The sequence below is a fragment of the Salvelinus namaycush genome, chromosome 16, assembly GCF_016432855.1.
Source record: "Salvelinus namaycush isolate Seneca chromosome 16, SaNama_1.0, whole genome shotgun sequence".
Taxonomy (NCBI): Eukaryota; Metazoa; Chordata; class Actinopteri; order Salmoniformes; family Salmonidae; genus Salvelinus; species Salvelinus namaycush.
The window spans coordinates 46,173,603-46,194,314 of record NC_052322.1 but is presented as its reverse complement, the minus strand read 5'-3'; the positions used below and the strand labels follow the sequence as shown (position 1 = coordinate 46,194,314).

General features: G+C 48.2%; 1 protein-coding gene across 1 annotated transcript; it reads left to right on the top strand.

Moving 5' to 3' along the window:
• Window positions 1–887: 887 nt before the first annotated feature.
• Window positions 888–19,889, top strand: LOC120061506 (transketolase-like). The gene is made up of 13 exons (XM_039011387.1): window positions 888–1,168; window positions 6,068–6,185; window positions 6,688–6,801; window positions 7,008–7,105; window positions 7,435–7,626; window positions 8,954–9,081; window positions 9,405–9,601; window positions 9,888–10,052; window positions 15,643–15,799; window positions 17,679–17,809; window positions 18,273–18,453; window positions 18,818–18,937; window positions 19,015–19,889. Exons 1-13 carry the CDS (start codon window positions 1,062–1,064, stop codon window positions 19,185–19,187), a joined length of 1,881 nt encoding a protein of 626 aa, XP_038867315.1. The 5' UTR covers window positions 888–1,061; the 3' UTR covers window positions 19,188–19,889.
• Window positions 19,890–20,712: the final 823 nt, after the last annotated feature.

Genomic DNA, 20,712 nt, shown 5'->3' with positions numbered 1-20,712 from the left:
TTAATTTGTCCTATTTAGCTAGCTTGCTGTTGCTAGATAATTTGTCCTGGGATATAAACATTGAGTTGTTATTTTACCTGAAATGCACAAGGTCCTCTACTCCGACAATTAATCCACACATAAAACGGCCAACCGAATCGTTTCTAGTCATCTCTCCTCCTTCCAGGCCTTTTCATCGTTTAAATTATATGGTGATCGCATCTAAACTTTCATAGTATTACCACGACAACCGGCAAAACAGTTCGTCTTTCTATCACCCACGTGGGTATAACCAATGAGGAGATGGCATGTGGGTACCTGCTTCTATAAACCAATGAGGAGATGGGAGAGGCAGGACTTGCAGCGCGATCTGTGTCAGAAATAGGAACGACTATTTTAGCCCTTGGTGTCGCAGACGCTCGTTGGCGCGTGCAAGCAGTGTGGGTGCAATAATTGAATAACATGGATTTCTAAATTTATTTTGCGTGTCCGGTCTGGTCAGCATGTTATAGGGCAAAAACCAAAACGTGCACCCCTCCCGAGGACCGAGTTTGGGAAACGCTGGTTTAGAGTTTGCAAGAAAGGCATTTCACTGTTCTTGTGCACTTGACATTAAAACTTGACACTTGAATCCCTGAGTGCTGGCCTAGTCTCTGGCCTAGTGTCTCTCAGGTTGCAACCTGTCTCTGGCCTAGTCTCTGGTGTAGTGTCTGGCCTAGTGTCTCTCAGGTTGCAACCGGTGTCTGGCCTCGTGTCTCTCAGGTTGCAACCTGTGTCTGGCCTCGTGTCTGGCATGGTCTCTCTCTCTGGCAAAACGAATGCCTCCACAAGTTGCGCGACCTGTTTTCCTCCAATGAGTGACTCCATTGGGCGTGTCCGCGGAGCGTGCACATAAGGACGCGTCTCTTCCGGTTCCTCTCTTCGTTTACACCGTTCATTCAGTCCTCTGGTAGCTCGCACGGTGGATTCACTAGTTAATCCATTTAACGTCAACCGACACCTGGGGAGAAGCTGTGCAGCTCTTCAAATACCCGTGCTACTTATTTACCAGCCGGCGTCCACTACTTTAGCATATCTCCGCCATGGCTAGCTACCATAAACCGGACGAGAAGACGCTGCAGGGCCTGAAGGACATCGCTAACAAGTTACGGATCAACTCGGTCAAGGCAACATGCGCCTCCAACTCTGGGTACGTTTTTTAAAAACGTGATCAGAACTAAGGTTTTGAATGTTGAGTAATGTAACTAGTTTAACTAGTTTAGATAACATTGAACCGCGTCATGCTGTAACGTTGACGTACGTAGTTGAACCGAACATGTGACGTTACTTCAAAACTGCGTGGGCGTGCGACATGTGCGGATTATTTTAACGCAGGCGGTTGTCGTTGGTTTTAGCTCGATAAATAGACCGGTTCCCTTCAGGTTTTGGTTTTTAGAAGTTAGGTGTTTTATTTTGACGTGGGGTGTACTACGTTACCTAGGTAGCTAAAGTAGCTAACATTGTTAGCTAGAAATCTGCGTCAGAGTAGAAATACAACGGACATCGTTTGAATGACCGTAAATGTGGATGCACTCATTTTGATAAACTATAATCTAGAGTACTTATAACTGGCATCATACCCGTGTTGAATATTTGTAATGGTTTGAATTTAAGTTACGGCTAGGGTTACATTTGTTTTATAGCAACGCTAACACAAGTCACTTGCGTTCAGTCTTTGGTTTAAATCTGCAGACAGACGTTACTAGGAGGTGATCTGAACATGTTGAAGGACCAGGGTGTGTGTGGCTTTAGAAATGCCCTTTGACTCGCACAAACTCGCTTCAAACGTTAAATGTGCTTAGTCATGGACTGGCGCTGCTGCTTTAACCCGCAGTACAATGGGGACATTGACCTGGACGTGGGCGGAGGGCGCCTCTCGTTGCAGAACTATTGTGTTATTGCAAAACGTGGCCATATTTCAGCCACATCGAAATACCCTTTCATCTTTTCTTTCTAAGCTTTATTGCCACACCATAGAAACAGTTATTTCTCAACATGACCTTCTGGAAAGTGGAGAAGAAAGGGTCACTGTACTCATTGGGTTGGAATGCGTCCCAAACTGCACCCTATTCCCTAAGTAGGCTAGTGCACAACTTTTGGGCACTATTTATTTTTTGGTTCAAGTTGTGACAGCCAAATCACCCACGGGCTAACAGAGGAACCATAAAGAAGGCGTACTCGGCTCCTCCGTTTATAAGACGGACTATTTCCTTGTAGAACTTCCTCCTACCTGTCGTGAGTTCCCGCTGTGTACACAAGGGCTGCTCTTTCTTTTAAAAAACGAGACAACGTGCCTCTTGATACAGGAGAGGCTTGATTTAGCCACTTAGCTACTAGCAAGGTAACAAACCAAATGCTTAGCTGGAGTCCACAGCTGGATATCATTTATTTGACACATCTTAGAGAGTTAACTACAAGCAGTTGCATAGCACCCACAAATGATTTATATATAATAATACAAAATACGTTATTAAATCATACCGTCGGTATTCTTAGTTAAATAAAGGTTCACTAAAACAAATGTTTAAATAACCCAGTATATCGCCCAAGACTAATACACTGTCCAGGAAAGGGAACCAGTTTGAAGCATGGAGACCTATTGCTTTTCAGTCAGTTGCTCACAGGGAAACTCATAACCTTCCCTGGTAGTCTGAAATAAACCAGATCAACCACTCTATCAGAACGAGCAGGAGTATTTCCGTAACCTACTAGACTAACCCATTCTCATACTGTAGGATCACGGTGGCTGGAAACGGGATACGTTCTATAAGCGCTTGGATTTTGTGCGCTGAAAATCAAAACCGCTTTGGACACCTACCTAAACGCTCAAAATATTTTTTTTTTTTTTTGAAGGGGTGATAATAAAGGGGAACTTTGTCTAAACTTGTCAATTTCAGCAGGTTTCAGTCACTGGAAGATCTGCTTGGAGGTAATTGGTTGAGCAGCATGCGGTTGGAGTTTTAATGATGACATGCCGTTTTTCTAAGAGTTTTATTGTTGTTGCATAAGATGACTACTACCTGTTTGTTCCAAATGACACCCTATTCCCTATCTAGTGCACTTTTGACCAGAGTCCTATTTTATTTAACAAGGCTAGTCAATTACGACCCTTATTTACAGTGATCTCTTGGCATCAGACGATGTCTCCTGTGGGGACGGGGCTGGTATAAAAAAAACTATGTAAGACAAAACGGACAACGGACTGGCAACGGCACTACTACAACAGCGGACAGTGGATTGTGTGTTTTTGAAGTAGAACACGGTTCCTTACATGAAACGACTAATTGGCTCAACCTGTTCATCGGTTTTACCTTCTGAGCTCGCCCATGGACACCAGGTCCTCGGGGGTGGACATTCCAGATGGTTAAACCAATTTCAGGATTCTCTGAACATATCTGGCTTCTCTTGACCAGATAAGGGAGTCCAGGATTTCTTGGTTCAAGAACAGCTGCTTCTCCTTTTTATGTAATTAGTCTAAGCGACACTCTGATTGGTTGATTCAACAGCAACTTGCACGCAAACGTTCTAAAAGGTCCTTGTGTCAACAACAGGAGAAATAATGGATACGGAGGAGAGGGAACCGTGTTCACATTTCCCTACAAATACATCCACCGCTGCAGAAGACTGAGGGAGCCTGGCAGAAATGAATAGCCAGTAGATGCTTAAGTGAAGTCTCATGATTCCAATCGCTTTAACAGGCCTCGCTTACACTGTTATTTTATTAAAGCTGAAACCCCTAGGGGGCACGGATCATCTGACAGAAGGAATATCAGTGAGTTTATCGACTGTTTCTGAAAGTGGTTTGGTGTAGGCTACAGTATTCAGTAGTTACCTGTTTCTAACAGTGTAGTCTTCATTTGGTCCAGAGGGTCTTTTGAATGAGGATGTGTCCCATCTATACAACCAGATGTTTGGAAAATCTGCAGGATTATTTAGGCTATCATTTCTTATCATTTCTAGTTTAAAAAAAAAATGTTTTTTTAAATTATTATCATTTCTAGTTTTATCAATTTGAGATTAGCAAAGCATTGCTGGCAGTCAGCTGACTGCAGCTTACTGTACCTGGAATTGTGTTGGTCCTTGATTATATAGATTATAGATATATAGATATAGATATAGACAGCTTGATGGCCATCGAATGCAAGACGTAAAAAAAAATATAGCTTCAATGCCGTCCAGACTCTTCGTACGGTTACCCTGCCAAGTAGTTCAACATCGCCCACATTGTACAGGAAACTTCCAGTGGAAAAACTATTGCAACTCTATAGCTTGTAAAGCTGTCAAAGAGAAACAGAGTTGGGTTGTGCGGGGGGAAACCATACTGAACATAAACACGTTGGCCCCATATTTCATGAGCTGAAATAAAAAGATACCAGAAATTTCATATACAATTTTTATTTATTTTTTTGGCGCAAATTAGTATACATCCCTGTTAGTGGGCATTTCTCATTAGCCAAGATAATCCATTCACCTGACAGGTGTGGCATATCAATAAGCTGATTAAACGGCATGATCATTACGCAGGTGCACCTTGTGCTGGGGAGCATGGAAAGCCACTCATAAAAAGTGCAGTTAAAAAAATTGAGGGAGTGTGCAATTGGAATGCTGACTGCAGGAATGTTCACCAGAGCTGTTGCATTTAATTAAATGTTATTTTCTCTACCATAAGCCGCCACAGCCTCGTTTTAGAGAATTTGAAAGTAAATCCATTGGCATCACAACCGCAGACATGTAACCTGCCCAGGTCCTCCACATCCGGCTTCTTCACCCTGCGTGATCGTCTGAGACCAGTCACACGGAGAGCTGATAAAACTGGGTTTGCTCAGCTGAAGAATTACTGCACGAACTGTCATCTGCGTGCTCGTCGTCCTCACCGGGGTCTTGACCTGACTGCACTTGACCTGAGGGAAAATGCTCACCTTCGATGGCCACTGGAGAGTAGTGTGCTCTTCACAGATGAATCCGGTTTCAACTGCACCGGGCAGACGGTGTGTATGTTGTCGTGTGGGCGAGCAGTTTGCTGACGTCAACGTTGTGAAGGTTGGGGGTATGGGCAGGTATAAGCTACAAACACAATTTCATTTCATCGATGGTCATTTGAATGGATAGAGATACCGTGACGAGATCCTGAGGTACATTGTGCCATTCGTCCGCCGCCATCACGTTTCAGCATAATGCACGGCTCCATGTCGCAATGATCTGGACACATTTCCTGGATGCTGAAAATGTCCCAGTTCTTCCATGGCGGCCTACATACTCACCAGACATGTCACCCGTTGAGCATGTTTGGGATGCTCTGGATTGAAGTGTACGACGGGATGTTCCAGTTCCCGCCAATATCCAGCAACTTTGCACAGCCGTTGAAGAGGAGTGGGACATCAGTCCACAATCAACAAGCCTGATCACCTCAATGCGAAGGAGATGTCAGATGTTATTCCCCGTCACTTTGAAATCCATAGATGAATGAATTTTCAATTGAATGGTTTCCTTTATGAACTCGGTGTCTTAATGGTTTTGTTTTTACTGTGAACATTTTAATACTGATCGTCAGAATGCGGTGTGACTGGGTAACATGCATGTGAGTGGGTTCCCAATTTAACAGCTGCTTGAAGTCAACTGTTACTGACAACCTGCTCTCAATGTCTATCTCTCCCCCTGTCCCTTCTCTCTCTCTCTCTGCCGGGCTCGTCCCTCTCTCCCCCCCTGTCCCTTCTCTCTCTCTCTCTGCCGGGCTCGTCCCTCTCTCCCCCCCTGTCCCTTCTCTCTCTCTCTCTGCCGGGCTCGTCCCTCTCTCCCCCCCTGTCCCTTCTCTCTCTCTCTCTGCCGGGCTCGTCCCTCTCTCCCCCACTGTCCCTTCTCTCTCTCTCTCTGCCGGGCTCGTCCCTCTCTCCCCCACTGTCCCTTCTCTCTCTCGCTCTGCCGCACTCGTCCCTCCCTCCCCCCTGTCCCTTCTCTCTCTCTCTGCCGGACTCGTCCCTCTCTCCCCCCTGTCCCTTCTCTCTCGCTCTTCCCCTCTCCTCATCCTCTCTTGCTCTCACCCTGTTTGCAGTCATCCCACCACATGTTGCAGTGCCGCAGAGCTGATGTCCGTGCTGTTCTTCCACACGATGCGTTACAAAGCCACCGACCCACGCAACCAGTGTAACGACCGCTTCGTACTGTCCAAGGTGAGGCAGCGTTCACACGCTCCACTAGGTTCTGACCCCGTCTGTATGCTGCTGAATTGGTGCCGGTTTCCCTGGCCACGTTGCGATGTGCATAATAGCGAAGTTAACCAACGTATTGGTGTTGAGAACGGTGCGGCGGAGGGCAGCGACGGCGTTAGGAGACGAGAACAGCCCGTGCCTTAGTTGTCTTAAGAACATTGAGAGGATATCACAACTTAATTAGGTCTATAATCAATAGTGTGTTAAATGTGCCTGGCTTTATACATCTCTATTGAAATATGACAGATCCTGTCTGAGTTTAATAAACAATTTCACATTCTGCTGTTTTTAGGGAAGGCGTAACTCTTTATTTTTTATATTTGGAAAAATGTTCGGGCAGCCGTACGTTCTACACACATGCTCGCTGTACACACTGTACACCTATCTGTTCTTTCAATTGCACTACATTTCCCAAGCACCCTCTGAGTCTTGTACTGTTCTCTGATTGGCTGTTTTCCTCCAGGGTCATGCTGCACCAATCCTGTACGCTGCCTGGGCGGAGGCGGGCTTTGTGAAGGAGGCTGACCTGATTAACCTGAGGAAGATAGACTCTGACCTGGAGGGTCACCCCACACCTGTAAGTAACCCCTGACCCCTACAACTGTACGTAACCTTTAACCCCTACTGAAGAGTTGTTCATGAGGCTCAAAACAGAAAACTGACAAACGGGGGAGGAACTACCTGGACGTGTCACTAAGGAACATCGTTTTGAAACGTTTTCAGTTGCATGCCCTAATGAACGTGACCCAGCTCAGGTTTGACTGACCTCCAACTGTTCTACAGAAACTGGAGTTTGTTGACGTGGCAACGGGGTCTCTGGGACAGGGGCTCGGGGCTGCCTGCGGGATGGCTTACACCGGGAAACACTTCGACAAGTCCAGGTACAGACACACACATCCTCCGACGTCGTGACGCTATCCCACAAAGCACCTCTCACCCGGCAGTGATGTTCTAGGAAGGTCAAAGGTCACTCGGACAGGTGTTGACAGGTTCAAACTGCCTTGTGTTCAGCAATATGTACTGGAAGGCCTTGGAGCACTTGTTGGTTTCTTTAACACAGATGAAAGTTTACTCTCTCAGTACGGTCTCTCTCTCTGCCTGTAACATCTTGTGTTGAATGAGATGGAAATGTGTTATAGAGCTGTCTGAATTTGGTTAGAGCACCCAAAGTTACATTGTCTAAAATCTAACTATTGTAATGTGTCCCTAGTTACCGTGTGTACTGCATGCTGGGTGATGGGGAGTGTTCGGAGGGGGCTGTCTGGGAGGCCATGGCGTTTGGTTCCCACTACAACCTGGATAACCTGGTGGCTATTATCGACGCTAACCGCCTGGGACAGAGTGAAGCTGCTCCTCTCAAACACGACATGGACGTGTACCGTAAACGCTGCGAAGCCTTCGGGTCAGTACCCCCCCTCTCTCTCTCTCTCGTCCTTCGCTCTTCTCATACTGTCAGTCTTCCATACTGCCCTGTGTTCGGGTCAGTACCCCCTCTCTCTCTCGTCCTTCGCTCCTCTCCTCTCATACTGTCAGTCTTCCATACTGCCCTGTGTTCGGGTCAGTACCCCCCCTCTCTCTCTCGTCCTTCGCTCCTCTCCTCTCATACTGTCAGTCTTCCATACTGCCCTGTGTTCGGGTCAGTACCCCCCCTCTCTCTCTCGTCCTTCGCTCCTCTCCTCTCATACTGTCAGTCTTCCATACTGCCCTGTGTTCGGGTCAGTACCCCCCCTCTCTCTCGTCCTTCGCTCCTCTCCTCTCATACTGTCAGTCTTCCATACTGCCCTGTGTTCGGGTCAGTACCCCCTCTCTCTCTCGTCCTTCGCTCCTCTCCTCTCATACTGTCAGTCTTCCATACTGCCCTGTGTTCGGGTCAGTACCCCCCCTCTCTCTCGTCCTTCGCTCCTCTCCTCTCATACTGTCAGTCTTCCATACTGCCCTGTGTTCGGGTCAGTACCCCCTCTCTCTCTCGTCCTTCGCTCCTCTCCTCTCATACTGTCAGTCTTCCATACTGCCCTGTGTTCGGGTCAGTACCCCCCCTCTCTTGTCCTTCACTCCTCTCATACTGTCAGTCTTCCATACTGCCCTGTGTTCGGGTCAGTACCCCCCCTCTCTCTCGTCCTTCGCTCCTCTCCTCTCATACTGTCAGTCTTCCATACTGCCCTGTGTTCGGGTCAGTACCCCCCCCTCTCTCTCGTCCTTCGCTCCTCTCCTCTCATACTGTCAGTCTTCCATACTGCCCTGTGTTCGGGTCAGTACCCCCTCTCTCTCTCGTCCTTCACTCCTCTCATACTGTCAGTCTTCCATACTGCCCTGTGTTCGGGTCAGTACCCCCCCTCTCTCTCGTCCTTCACTCCTCTCCTCTCATACTGTCAGTCTTCCATACTGCCCTGTGTTCGGGTCAGTACCCCCCCCTCTCTCTCTCGTCCTTCGCTCCTCTCCTCTCATACTGTCAGTCTTCCATACTGCCCTGTGTTCGGGTCAGTACCCCCTCTCTCTCTCGTCCTTCGCTCCTCTCCTCTCATACTGTCAGTCTTCCATACTGCCCTGTGTTCGGGTCAGTACCCCCCCTCTCTCTCGTCCTTCGCTCCTCTCCTCTCATACTGTCAGTCTTCCATACTGCCCTGTGTTCGGGTCAGTACCCCCCCTCTCTCTCTTGTCCTTCACTCTTCCCTCTCTTCTCTACCAGGGTCACCCTGTTTGTGTGTAACCTGGTCTTTCTCCATATCTAGGTGGAACACGTATGTAGTGGATGGTCATGATGTTGAGGAGCTGTGTAAAGCTCTGTGGCAGGCCCAGCAGGTGAAGGGGAAACCCACCATGATCGTCGCCAAGACCTTCAAGGGGAGAGGACTCAAAGGTAGGAGATGGGAGGGGTGTATTAACCAGGAACTAAACAGAAGTAAACGGGCCAAAACCCAGAAGGGACTAACCTGAACTTGTCCAATAAGAAATGCATGTTTTCATTTGAAGAATGTTTTGCAACTTTGTGCACTAATGAATACACCCAGTACTGCAATTCCACCGGTTGTTTTTAAAGACTGATGGCTCTGGTTGTAACAATCTCATGATCTCTAGATAATGTAGTGAGTTAGATAATATAACAGAATCTCTAGATAGTCTAGTTAGATATACGTTTCCCTGATGCGGTAAATGACCTGCTGACCCATCTCCCTCCTCCAGGCATAGAGAACACGGATAATTGGCACGGGAAGCCCATGCCTAAGGACCGGGCCGAGGAGGCCATTAAAAACTTACAGGCTCAGATTCAGAACCCCAACAAGACCATCTGCCCAGAGCTACCTAACGAAGATACCGCCCCTGCTGACCTTTCACCTATCACCCTGCCTAGCCCTCCCAGTTACAAGATCGGAGACAAGGTACACACACACCACTGACCTTTCACCTTTCACCCTGCCTAGCCCTCCCAGTTACAAGATCGGAGACAAGGTACACACACACACACACCACTGACCTCTCACCTTTCACCCTGCCTAGCCCTTCTTACTAGAAGACTGGAGACAAATCACAGGCACCGCAGACCTATCGCCTGCCTACAATATCAGGGACACGCCCCCCTCTGACTTATGCCCACATGTTCAACTTTATCTGTAGGCTCCTGGGTAACACTTCCTGTCTTCCTTCCTCTCCTCTCTCTCCTCCTAGGTGGCTACTCGTAAGGCGTATGGCGTGGCCCTGGCTAAACTGGGTCAGTCCAGTCAGAGGGTGGTCGCTCTGGATGCTGACATGAAGAACTCTACCTTCTCTGAGATGTTCCACAAGGCCTTCCCTGAACGCTTCGTCGAGTGCTTCATCGCTGAACAGAACATGGTGAGATGGAGGGGAGGGACGAGACTGGGGGGTGAGAGAGAACATGGAGAGGGTGGACGATAATGTGGTCTACCCTGAACGCTTCGTAGAGCGTTTCGTCACTGATCAGAATATGATGGGGGGGTGTGAGTAGAGGCTCTGACTAACCTGGGCTTGCATACCCCGAAGGCCTTCTCAAAAGTACCCACATATTGGTACTGCTGTCAGAATAATCACGTTTAATTTGGCACGTTCTTCGTAGACTAACTCTGTGTTGTTGGGAAAGGGCCCATTATTTATATATAATATTACAGGAAGTAGATAATAACACGGCTATATACAGGAAGTAGATAATAACACGGCTATATACAGGAAGTAGATAATAACATGGCTATACACAGGGAGTAGGAAATAACACGGCTATATACAGGAAGTAGATAATAACACGGCTATATACAGGGAGTAGGAAATAACACGGCTATGTACAGGGAGTAGGAAATAACACGGCTATGTACAGGGAGTAGATAATAACACGGCTATATACAGGAAGTAGATAATAACACGGCTATATACAGGGAGTAGATAATAACACGGCTATATACAGGAAGTAGACAATAACACGGCTATATACAGGAAGTAGATAATAACACGGCTATATACAGGAAGTAGATAATAACACGGCTATATACAGGAAGTAGATAATAACACGGCTATATACAGGAAGTACAAAATAACATGGCTATATACAGGAATTACAAAATAACATGGCTATATACAGCAAGTACAAAATAACATGGCTATATACAGGAAGTAGATAATAACATGGCTATATACAGGGAGTAGATAATAACACGGCTATGTACAGGGAGTAGGAAATAACACGGCTATATACAGGGAGTAGGAAATAACACGGCTATGTACAGGGAGTAGGAAATAACACGGCTATGCACAGGGAGTAGGAAATAACACGGCTATGTACAGGGAGTAGGAAATAACACGGCTATGTACAGGGAGTAGATAATAACACGGCTATGTACAGGGAGTAGGAAATAACACGGCTATATACAGGGAGTAGGAAATAACACGGCTATGTACAGGGAGTAGGAAATAACACGGCTATGTACAGGGAGTAGGAAATAACACGGCTATACACAGGGAGTAGGAAATAACACGGCTATATACAGGGAGTAGGAAATAACACGGCTATACACAGGGAGTAGGAAATAACACGGCTATACACAGGGAGTAGATAATAACACGGCTATACACAGGGAGTAGGAAATAACACGGCTATACACAGGGAGTAGGAAATAACACGGCTATACACAGGGAGTAGGAAATAACACGGCTATACACAGGGAGTAGGAAATAACACGGCTATACACAGGGAGTAGGAAATAACACGGCTATACACAGGGAGTAGGAAATAACACGGCTATGTACAGGGAGTAGGAAATAACACGGCTATGTACAGGGAGTAGGAAATAACACGGCTATGTACAGGGAGTAGGAAATAACACGGCTATGTACAGGGAGTAGGAAATAACACGGCTCTGTACAGGGAGTAGGAAATAACACGGCTCTGTACAGGGAGTAGGAAATAACACGGCTCTATACAGGGAGTAGGAAATAACACGGCTCTATACAGGGAGTAGGAAATAACACGGCTATGTACAGGGAGTAGGAAATAACACGGCTATGTACAGGGAGTAGAACATAACACGGCTATATACAGGGAGTAGGAAATAACACGGCTATGTACAGGGAGTAGGAAATAACACGGCTATGTACAGGGAGTAGAACATAACACGGCTATATACAGGGAGTAGATAATAACACGGCTATATACAGGAAGTAGATAATAACACGGCTATATACAGGGAGTAGGAAATAACACGGCTATATACAGGGAGTAGGAAATAACACGGCTATATACAGGGAGTAGGAAATAACACGGCTATGTACAGGGAGTAGGAAATAACACGGCTATGCACAGGGAGTAGGAAATAACACGGCTATGCACAGGGAGTAGGAAATAACACGGCTATGCACAGGGAGTAGGAAATAACACGGCTATGCACAGGGAGTAGGAAATAACACGGCTATGCACAGGGAGTAGGAAATAACACGGCTATGCACAGGGAGTAGGAAATAACACGGCTATGCACAGGGAGTAGGAAATAACACGGCTATGCACAGGGAGTAGGAAATAACACGGCTATGCACAGGGAGTAGGAAATAACACGGCTATGCACAGGGAGTAGGAATAACACGGCTATGCACAGGGAGTAGGAAATAACACGGCTATGCACAGGGAGTAGGAAATAACACGGCTATGCACAGGGAGTAGGAAATAACACGGCTATGCACAGGGAGTAGGAAATAACACGGCTATGCACAGGGAGTAGGAAATAACACGGCTATGCACAGGGAGTAGGAAATAACACGGCTATGCACAGGGAGTAGGAAATAACACGGCTATGCACAGGGAGTAGGAAATAACACGGCTATGCACAGGGAGTAGGAAATAACACGGCTATGCACAGGGAGTAGGAAATAACACGGCTATGCACAGGGAGTAGGAATAACACGGCTATGCACAGGGAGTAGGAAATAACACGGCTATGCACAGGGAGTAGGAAATAACACGGCTATGCACAGGGAGTAGGAAATAACACGGCTATGCACAGGGAGTAGGAAATAACACGGCTATGCACAGGGAGTAGGAAATAACACGGCTATGCACAGGGAGTAGGAAATAACACGGCTATGCACAGGGAGTAGGAAATAACACGGCTATGCACAGGGAGTAGGAAATAACACGGCTATGCACAGGGAGTAGGAAATAACACGGCTATGCACAGGGAGTAGGAAATAACACGGCTATGCACAGGGAGTAGGAAATAACACGGCTATGCACAGGGAGTAGGAAATAACACGGCTATGCACAGGGAGTAGGAAATAACACGGCTATGCACAGGGAGTAGGAAATAACACGGCTATGCACAGGGAGTAGGAAATAACACGGCTATGCACAGGGAGTAGGAAATAACACGGCTATGCACAGGGAGTAGGAAATAACACGGCTATGCACAGGGAGTAGGAAATAACACGGCTATGCACAGGGAGTAGGAAATAACACGGCTATGCACAGGGAGTAGGAAATAACACGGCTATGCACAGGGAGTAGGAAATAACACGGCTATGCACAGGGAGTAGGAAATAACACGGCTATGCACAGGGAGTAGGAAATAACACGGCTATGCACAGGGAGTAGGAAATAACACGGCTATGCACAGGGAGTAGGAAATAACACGGCTATGCACAGGGAGTAGGAAATAACACGGCTATGCACAGGGAGTAGGAAATAACACGGCTATGCACAGGGAGTAGGAAATAACACGGCTATGCACAGGGAGTAGGAAATAACACGGCTATGCACAGGGAGTAGGAAATAACACGGCTATGCACAGGGAGTAGGAAATAACACGGCTATGCACAGGGAGTAGGAAATAACACGGCTATGCACAGGGAGTAGGAAATAACACGGCTATGCACAGGGAGTAGGAAATAACACGGCTATGCACAGGGAGTAGGAAATAACACGGCTATGCACAGGGAGTAGGAAATAACACGGCTATGCACAGGGAGTAGGAAATAACACGGCTATGCACAGGGAGTAGGAAATAACACGGCTATGCACAGGGAGTAGGAAATAACACGGCTATGCACAGGGAGTAGGAAATAACACGGCTATGCACAGGGAGTAGGAAATAACACGGCTATGCACAGGGAGTAGGAAATAACACGGCTATGCACAGGGAGTAGGAAATAACACGGCTATGCACAGGGAGTAGGAAATAACACGGCTATGCACAGGGAGTAGGAAATAACACGGCTATGCACAGGGAGTAGGAAATAACACGGCTATGCACAGGGAGTAGGAAATAACACGGCTATGCACAGGGAGTAGGAAATAACACGGCTATGCACAGGGAGTAGGAAATAACACGGCTATGCACAGGGAGTAGGAAATAACACGGCTATGCACAGGGAGTAGGAAATAACACGGCTATGCACAGGGAGTAGGAAATAACACGGCTATGCACAGGGAGTAGGAAATAACACGGCTATGCACAGGGAGTAGGAAATAACACGGCTATGCACAGGGAGTAGGAAATAACACGGCTATGCACAGGGAGTAGGAAATAACACGGCTATGCACAGGGAGTAGGAAATAACACGGCTATGCACAGGGAGTAGGAAATAACACGGCTATGCACAGGGAGTAGGAAATAACACGGCTATGCACAGGGAGTAGGAAATAACACGGCTATGCACAGGGAGTAGGAAATAACACGGCTATGCACAGGGAGTAGGAAATAACACGGCTATGCACAGGGAGTAGGAAATAACACGGCTATGCACAGGGAGTAGGAAATAACACGGCTATGCACAGGGAGTAGGAAATAACACGGCTATGCACAGGGAGTAGGAAATAACACGGCTATGCACAGGGAGTAGGAAATAACACGGCTATGCACAGGGAGTAGGAAATAACACGGCTATGCACAGGGAGTAGGAAATAACACGGCTATGCACAGGGAGTAGGAAATAACACGGCTATGCACAGGGAGTAGGAAATAACACGGCTATGCACAGGGAGTAGGAAATAACACGGCTATGCACAGGGAGTAGGAAATAACACGGCTATGCACAGGGAGTAGGAAATAAACCCGGCTATGCACAGGGAGTAGGAAATAACACGGCTATGCACAGGGAGTAGGAAATAACACGGCTATGCACAGGGAGTAGGAAATAACACGGCTATGCACAGGGAGTAGGAAATAACACGGCTATGCACAGGGAGTAGGAAATAACCTCCCGAGTGGGGCAGCATCTCTGCTAGAGGTGTCACTACAGACCCTGGTTCGGTTCCAGGCTGTATCACAACCAGCCGTGAACCGGAGTCCCATAGGACGGCTCACAATTGCCCCAGTGTCGTTCGGGGTAGGCTGTCATTGTAATTAAGAATTTGTTCTTAACTGACTTGCCTGCTTAAATTTAATAAAATATAGATTTTTTGGGGGGGGGGGGGGGCTTCCTTTAACACAGCCTGGTATAGAGGTCCTGAATGGCAGGGACCTTGGCCAAGCAGTGATGCAGCTGTAGAACTTATCGAGGATCTGAGGGCCCATGACAAATATTTACGGCCTCCCGAGGGGGAAGATTGTGTCTTCTGTTGGGGAGAATTGGAGTGGGTCTGGTGTGATGGGGGTTGACGTGAGCCATGACCAGCCTTTCAAGGTTACAGATGCGAGTGCTACGGCGCGATAGTCATTCAGATTGTTACGTTGGCGTTCTTGGGCGCAGGGTCTAATGGCGGTCTGCTTGAAACATGTCGGTATTGTAGACTGAGTCAGGGAGAGGTCGAACATGTCCAGACACCTGCCAGCTGGTCAGCGCAGTACTCATCCTGGTAATCTGTCCAAGTAATACTGTTAAACTTTTATCCTTCCACTATTAGTTACAGAAATGACCTTTTCTGGAATTACAATGCAAAAAATGTTTAAATTGTCCACCTTTTTAAAAAATTATATTTTCTGTGTAGGTGAGCGTGGCGATCGGCTGTGCCACACGGGACCGCACGGTGGCGTTCGCCAGCACCTTCGCTGCCTTCCTGTCCCGGGCTTACGACCATATCAGAATGGCTGCCGTCTCAGAGTCTAACATCAACCTGGCGGGATCACACTGTGGAGTCTCTATTGGTCAGTACTGTCTAATCACCGATTTTTTTTCCCCCCCTTCCCTCCACCAATCAAACTCCTTCTTTCAATAACCAATCGCACTCCAATTCCCTGTCCCTTGGGCATACTGCCAAATTCTCTGAAACGACGTTGGCGCCGGCTGATGGTAGAGAATAATTCTCAGGCAACGGCTCTCGTGGACATTTGATCATGAAAAATTACATTTGTATAAATGAAGCCGTAATTGTACGGTGTAATGTGGATCGGACTTATCAAGAGGTAGCTATTCTGAAAGTGGGGGTACGGGGCATGTGGTCTCTCTGCTAAAGTGGGGGTACGGGGCATGTGGTCTCTCTGCTAAAGTGGGGGTACGGGGCATGTGGTCTCTCTGCTAAAGTGGGGGTACGGGGCATGAGGTCGCTCCACTAAAGTGGGGGTACGGGGCATGAGGTCGCTCCACTAAAGTGGGGGTACGGGGCATGAGGTCGCTCCACTAAAGTGGGGGTACGGGGCATGAGGTCGCTCCACTAAAGTGGGGGTACGGGGCATGAGGTCGCTCCACTAAAGTGGGGGTACGGGGCATGAGGTCGCTCCACTAAAGTGGGGGTACGGGGCATGAGGTCGCTCCACTAAAGTGGGGGTACGGGGCATGAGGTCGCTCCACTAAAGTGGGGGTACGGGACATGTGGTCGCTCCACTAAAGTGGGGGTACGGGACATGTGGTCGCTCCACTAAAGTGGGGGTACGGGCCATGTGGTCGCTCCACTAAAGTGGGGGTACGGGCCATGTGGTCGCTCCACTAAAGTGGGGGTACGGGGCATGAGGTCTCCACTAAAGTGGGGGTACGGGGCATGTGGTCTCTCCACTAAAGTGGGGGTACGGGGCATGTGGTCTCTCCGCTAAAGTGGGGGTACGGGGCATGTGGTCTCTCCACTAAAGTGGGGGTACGGGGCATGAGGTCTCTCCACTAAAGTGGGGGTACGGGGCATGAGGTCTCTCCACTAAAGTGGGGGTACGGGGCATGAGGTCTCTCCACTAAAGTGGGGGTACGGGGCATGAGGTCTCTCCACTAAAGTGGGGGTACGGGGCATGAGGTCTCTCCACTAAAGTGGGGGTACGGGGCATGAGGTCTCTCCACTAAAGTGGGGGTACGGGGCATGAGGTCTCTCCACTAAAGTGGGGGTACGGGGCATGAGGTCTCCACTAAAGTGGGGGTACGGGGCATGAGGTCTCTCCACTAAAGTGGGGGTACGGGGCATGAGGTCTCCACTAAAGTGGGGGTACGGGGCATGTGCTCTCCACTATTTCATGAGGAAATTATTAATTAATAGAGAAGGGGGTGGTGGTCAGTTCCCTACCCTGTTGTAACGAGGAAATCCTCATTTTGTGGTGAATTCGCTACGATCGGACGGGGGCCTTCCCTCCCCTTTTGCCACCGAAATGGTGAGCCCTTTGAAATTCAATTGTCAAGCCGGACTTTTTATTCCGAGTTTTATTTGCCTCTATAGTCTGTTATAAACTAATATACTTTTGAAGTAATATCTTTGGTGGGTAAATTGTATTACTGAAAATAAATACTAAAACTTTAGGAGCCATGCTATTTTAGAGGGTTATTCTACCTGTAAGATTTTTATGGGAAGTTAAATCTGCTTTCATATTAAGTAATGGAATGAATTTATTAGTCACTAATTAATCACTAACTGTTTTGTGGTCCCCTTAAAGGATTGCTGTAGAGGGACTTGTTATTGACATCATTTTTCCCACATTTTTGAGTATTCTGAATATTTTACACAAAGGTGTTATTGATTTTTCAGTATTGGTAGTATATCAGATCATCTGCAAGTGATTCTAGTTGATATTCATGTTTACTGATGCCTGTTACGTTACTTCCTGTCCTCAGGTGAGGATGGCCCCTCCCAGATGGCATTGGAAGACATCGCCATGTTTCGCGCTATCCCAACATGCACGCTGTTCTACCCAAGTGACGGCGTCTCCACCGAGAGGTCTGTGGAGCTGGCTGCTAACACCAAGGTCAGAACCTAGTTTTCCCCGAGGGGGGAGGCGGGCGGTGCGGGTGAACCCGAGGGGGGGAGGCGGGCGGTGCGGGTGAACCCGAGGGGGGGAGGCGGGCGGTGCGGGTGAACCCGAGGGGGGGGGAGGCGGGCGGTGCGGGTGAACCCGAGGGGGGGGGAGGCGGGCGGTGCGGGTGAACCCGAGGGGGGGGGAGGCGGGCGGTGCGGGTGAACCCGAGGGGGGGGGAGGCGGGCGGTGCGGGTGAACCCGAGGGGGGGGGAGGCGGGCGGTGCGGGTGAACCCGAGGGGGGGAGGCGGGCGGTGCGGGTGAACCCGAGGGGGGGAGACGGGGTGGTGCGAGGGAACCCGAGGGGGGGAGACGGGGTGGTGCGAGGGAACCCGAGGGGGGGAGACGGGCGGTGCGAGGGAACCCAAGGGGGGGAGGCGGGGTGGTATGAACTAAGCCTTGTATGTGTTCCAGGGTATCTGTTTCCTCCGCATCACCAGACCAGAACTAAAGGTGATCTACGACCCCAAGGAGAAGTTTGAGGTGGGCGTGGCCAAGGTGGTGCGTCAGTCCGACAGCGACAAGGTGACTGTGATTGGAGCTGGAGTGACTCTGCATGAAGCCTTGACTGCTGCTGACCTGCTGGCCAGCGAGGGTAAGAGCGCCTCCTGGTGGCCTGGCAGAGAAATACACCACAAACTGTGGCCTGGATTCCAACCTTAACTGACATTTTGTTTTTCTTAAATGTCCAACACCTGAATGACAACAGCTTGATGTTGTATAATGATTTAAGTCAAAGTAATTGTATCAATTCTGATTTATTTTGTCTCCATGCAGTTTCTTAATTTTTTTTTTTATCCAATCCAAATTCAGATTGAGTTTTTCTTCCACTAACTAGTTTCTGGTGGAACAGCTCTTTCTGAATGTGCAGCAGTTCACTAAATCACTGTAGTAAAACAATAACGAATACTATTTGATGAGGAAGAATTACGGCTCATTAGTGCATGTCGTGTGTGTAGGAGTGAACATCCGTGTGATTGACCCGTTCACCATCAAGCCCCTGGATGCCGCCACCATCTTATCGAGCGCCCGCGCCACCGGAGGGAGAATCATCACCGTCGAGGACCACTACAGAGAGGGTGAGGACATGTCTGTTAATTGTTTTGTGCTTCATCGTGGCTCTGTGTTTCTAACCCCCCTCTTCCTCTGTCACCAGGTGGTCTGGGGGAGGCGGTGCTGTCTGCGGTGGGGGAGGAGCCTGGTATCATGGTGACGCGCTTGGCGGTGAACCGTATACCCCGGAGTGGAAAACCTCAGGAGCTCCTGGACCTGTACGGCATCAGCGCCAAACACATCGCCAACGCCGTGCGCCAGACCTTCGCTAACTGAAGCAGCTTATGGGCCCTGGTCTAAAGTAGTGTACTATATAGGGTGACATTTGGGATATACACAACTCTTCTCTCCTCTCTGACCTGTCACCCCCCCCTCTCTGACCTGTCACCCCCCTCCCTCTCTGCAGTCTGAGGGGTGAAACGACGTGGACCTTTGTTCTGAACCTTTCTCCACCCGACCTTCTCCTTCTCACCATTTCTATTGAATATGAATTGTGTATTTGTCAGATTCCTTAATACCCATGTTTCTGTATCGCTCTTCATTCCAGTATCTTTCTCTTTCCGTTCCATGTGTTCTAACTGTTCCATGTGTTCTAACTGTTCCATGTGTTCTAGCTGTTCCATGTGTTCTAGCTGTTCCATGTGTTCTAGCTGTTCCATGTGTTCTAGCTGTTCCATGTGTTCTAACCTCCCTGTTTCTCCATAGCACTGTTACAGGCACACCGCCATCTTGGTTTCTCATTGAGCCAGCATGGTGTCTAACTGATGCAGGGAATTCACATTTGACGGACCAGAGTTGTAATGACTCACTTACAAAAGAGCTGAATTTTAAACTGCTATGTAATATACTGTTCTCCTGACCTGTTGGTATCTGACCTTGATCTCTTCATGTGTCTGTTACTGCTGCTGTGTTACCCAGGCCCTGTCAACTCATGGTTGGTTTGCATTGCCGTTATGCTGAAATAAAAACCTGACCCAATGTTGTCTTTGTAAAAACATTTTAATGTATTAACGGCTGAGGTTTAGGATGTCGAATATGCTACTTTTGTGTGTGGACACCCCTTCTGTTTCAGCCACATCTGTTGCTGACAGGTGTAGAAAATCCAGCACACAGCCATGCAGTCTCCATAGACAAACATTGGCAGTAGCCTAGTGGTTAGAGCGTTGGGCCAGTAACTGAAAGGTTGCAAGATCGAATCCTCGAGCTGACATGGTAAAAAAATGTTGTTCTGCCCCCTGAACAAGGCAGTCATTGTAAATAAGAACTCGTTCTTCACTGACTTGCTGAGTTAAATTTTACGAAAGCTATACTGAAGAGCTCGTGACTTAACATGGCGCTGTCATAGGATGACAGCTTTACAGGTCGGTCAGTAAAATGTCAGTTAGTTGACCTGGGCAGCTCTAAGTGCTGTTGTGAAGCAGAAAGGTCTCGGGAGCAACAACGACTTACATTGTAGACCTCACGATCACAAAACGGGACAGCTGGAGAGTGTAAATAATCGTCTGTCCTCTGTTGCAACAGACTAGGGATTTCCAAACTGCCTCTGGAAGCAACGTCAGCGCAATAACTGTTTGTTGGGAGCCTCATGAAATGGGTTTCCGCGGCCGAGCAGCCGCACACAAGCCTAAGACCATCACGCTCTATGCCAAGCGTCGGCTGGAGTGGTGTACAGCTCGCCGCCATTGGACTCTGGGAGCAGTGGTAACGCTTCACTGAGCTCTTCAGTAAAGCCATTTTACGGCCACTGTTTGTCTTTGGAGATTGCATGGCTGTGTGCTTGATTTTTATCCAGCTGTCAACA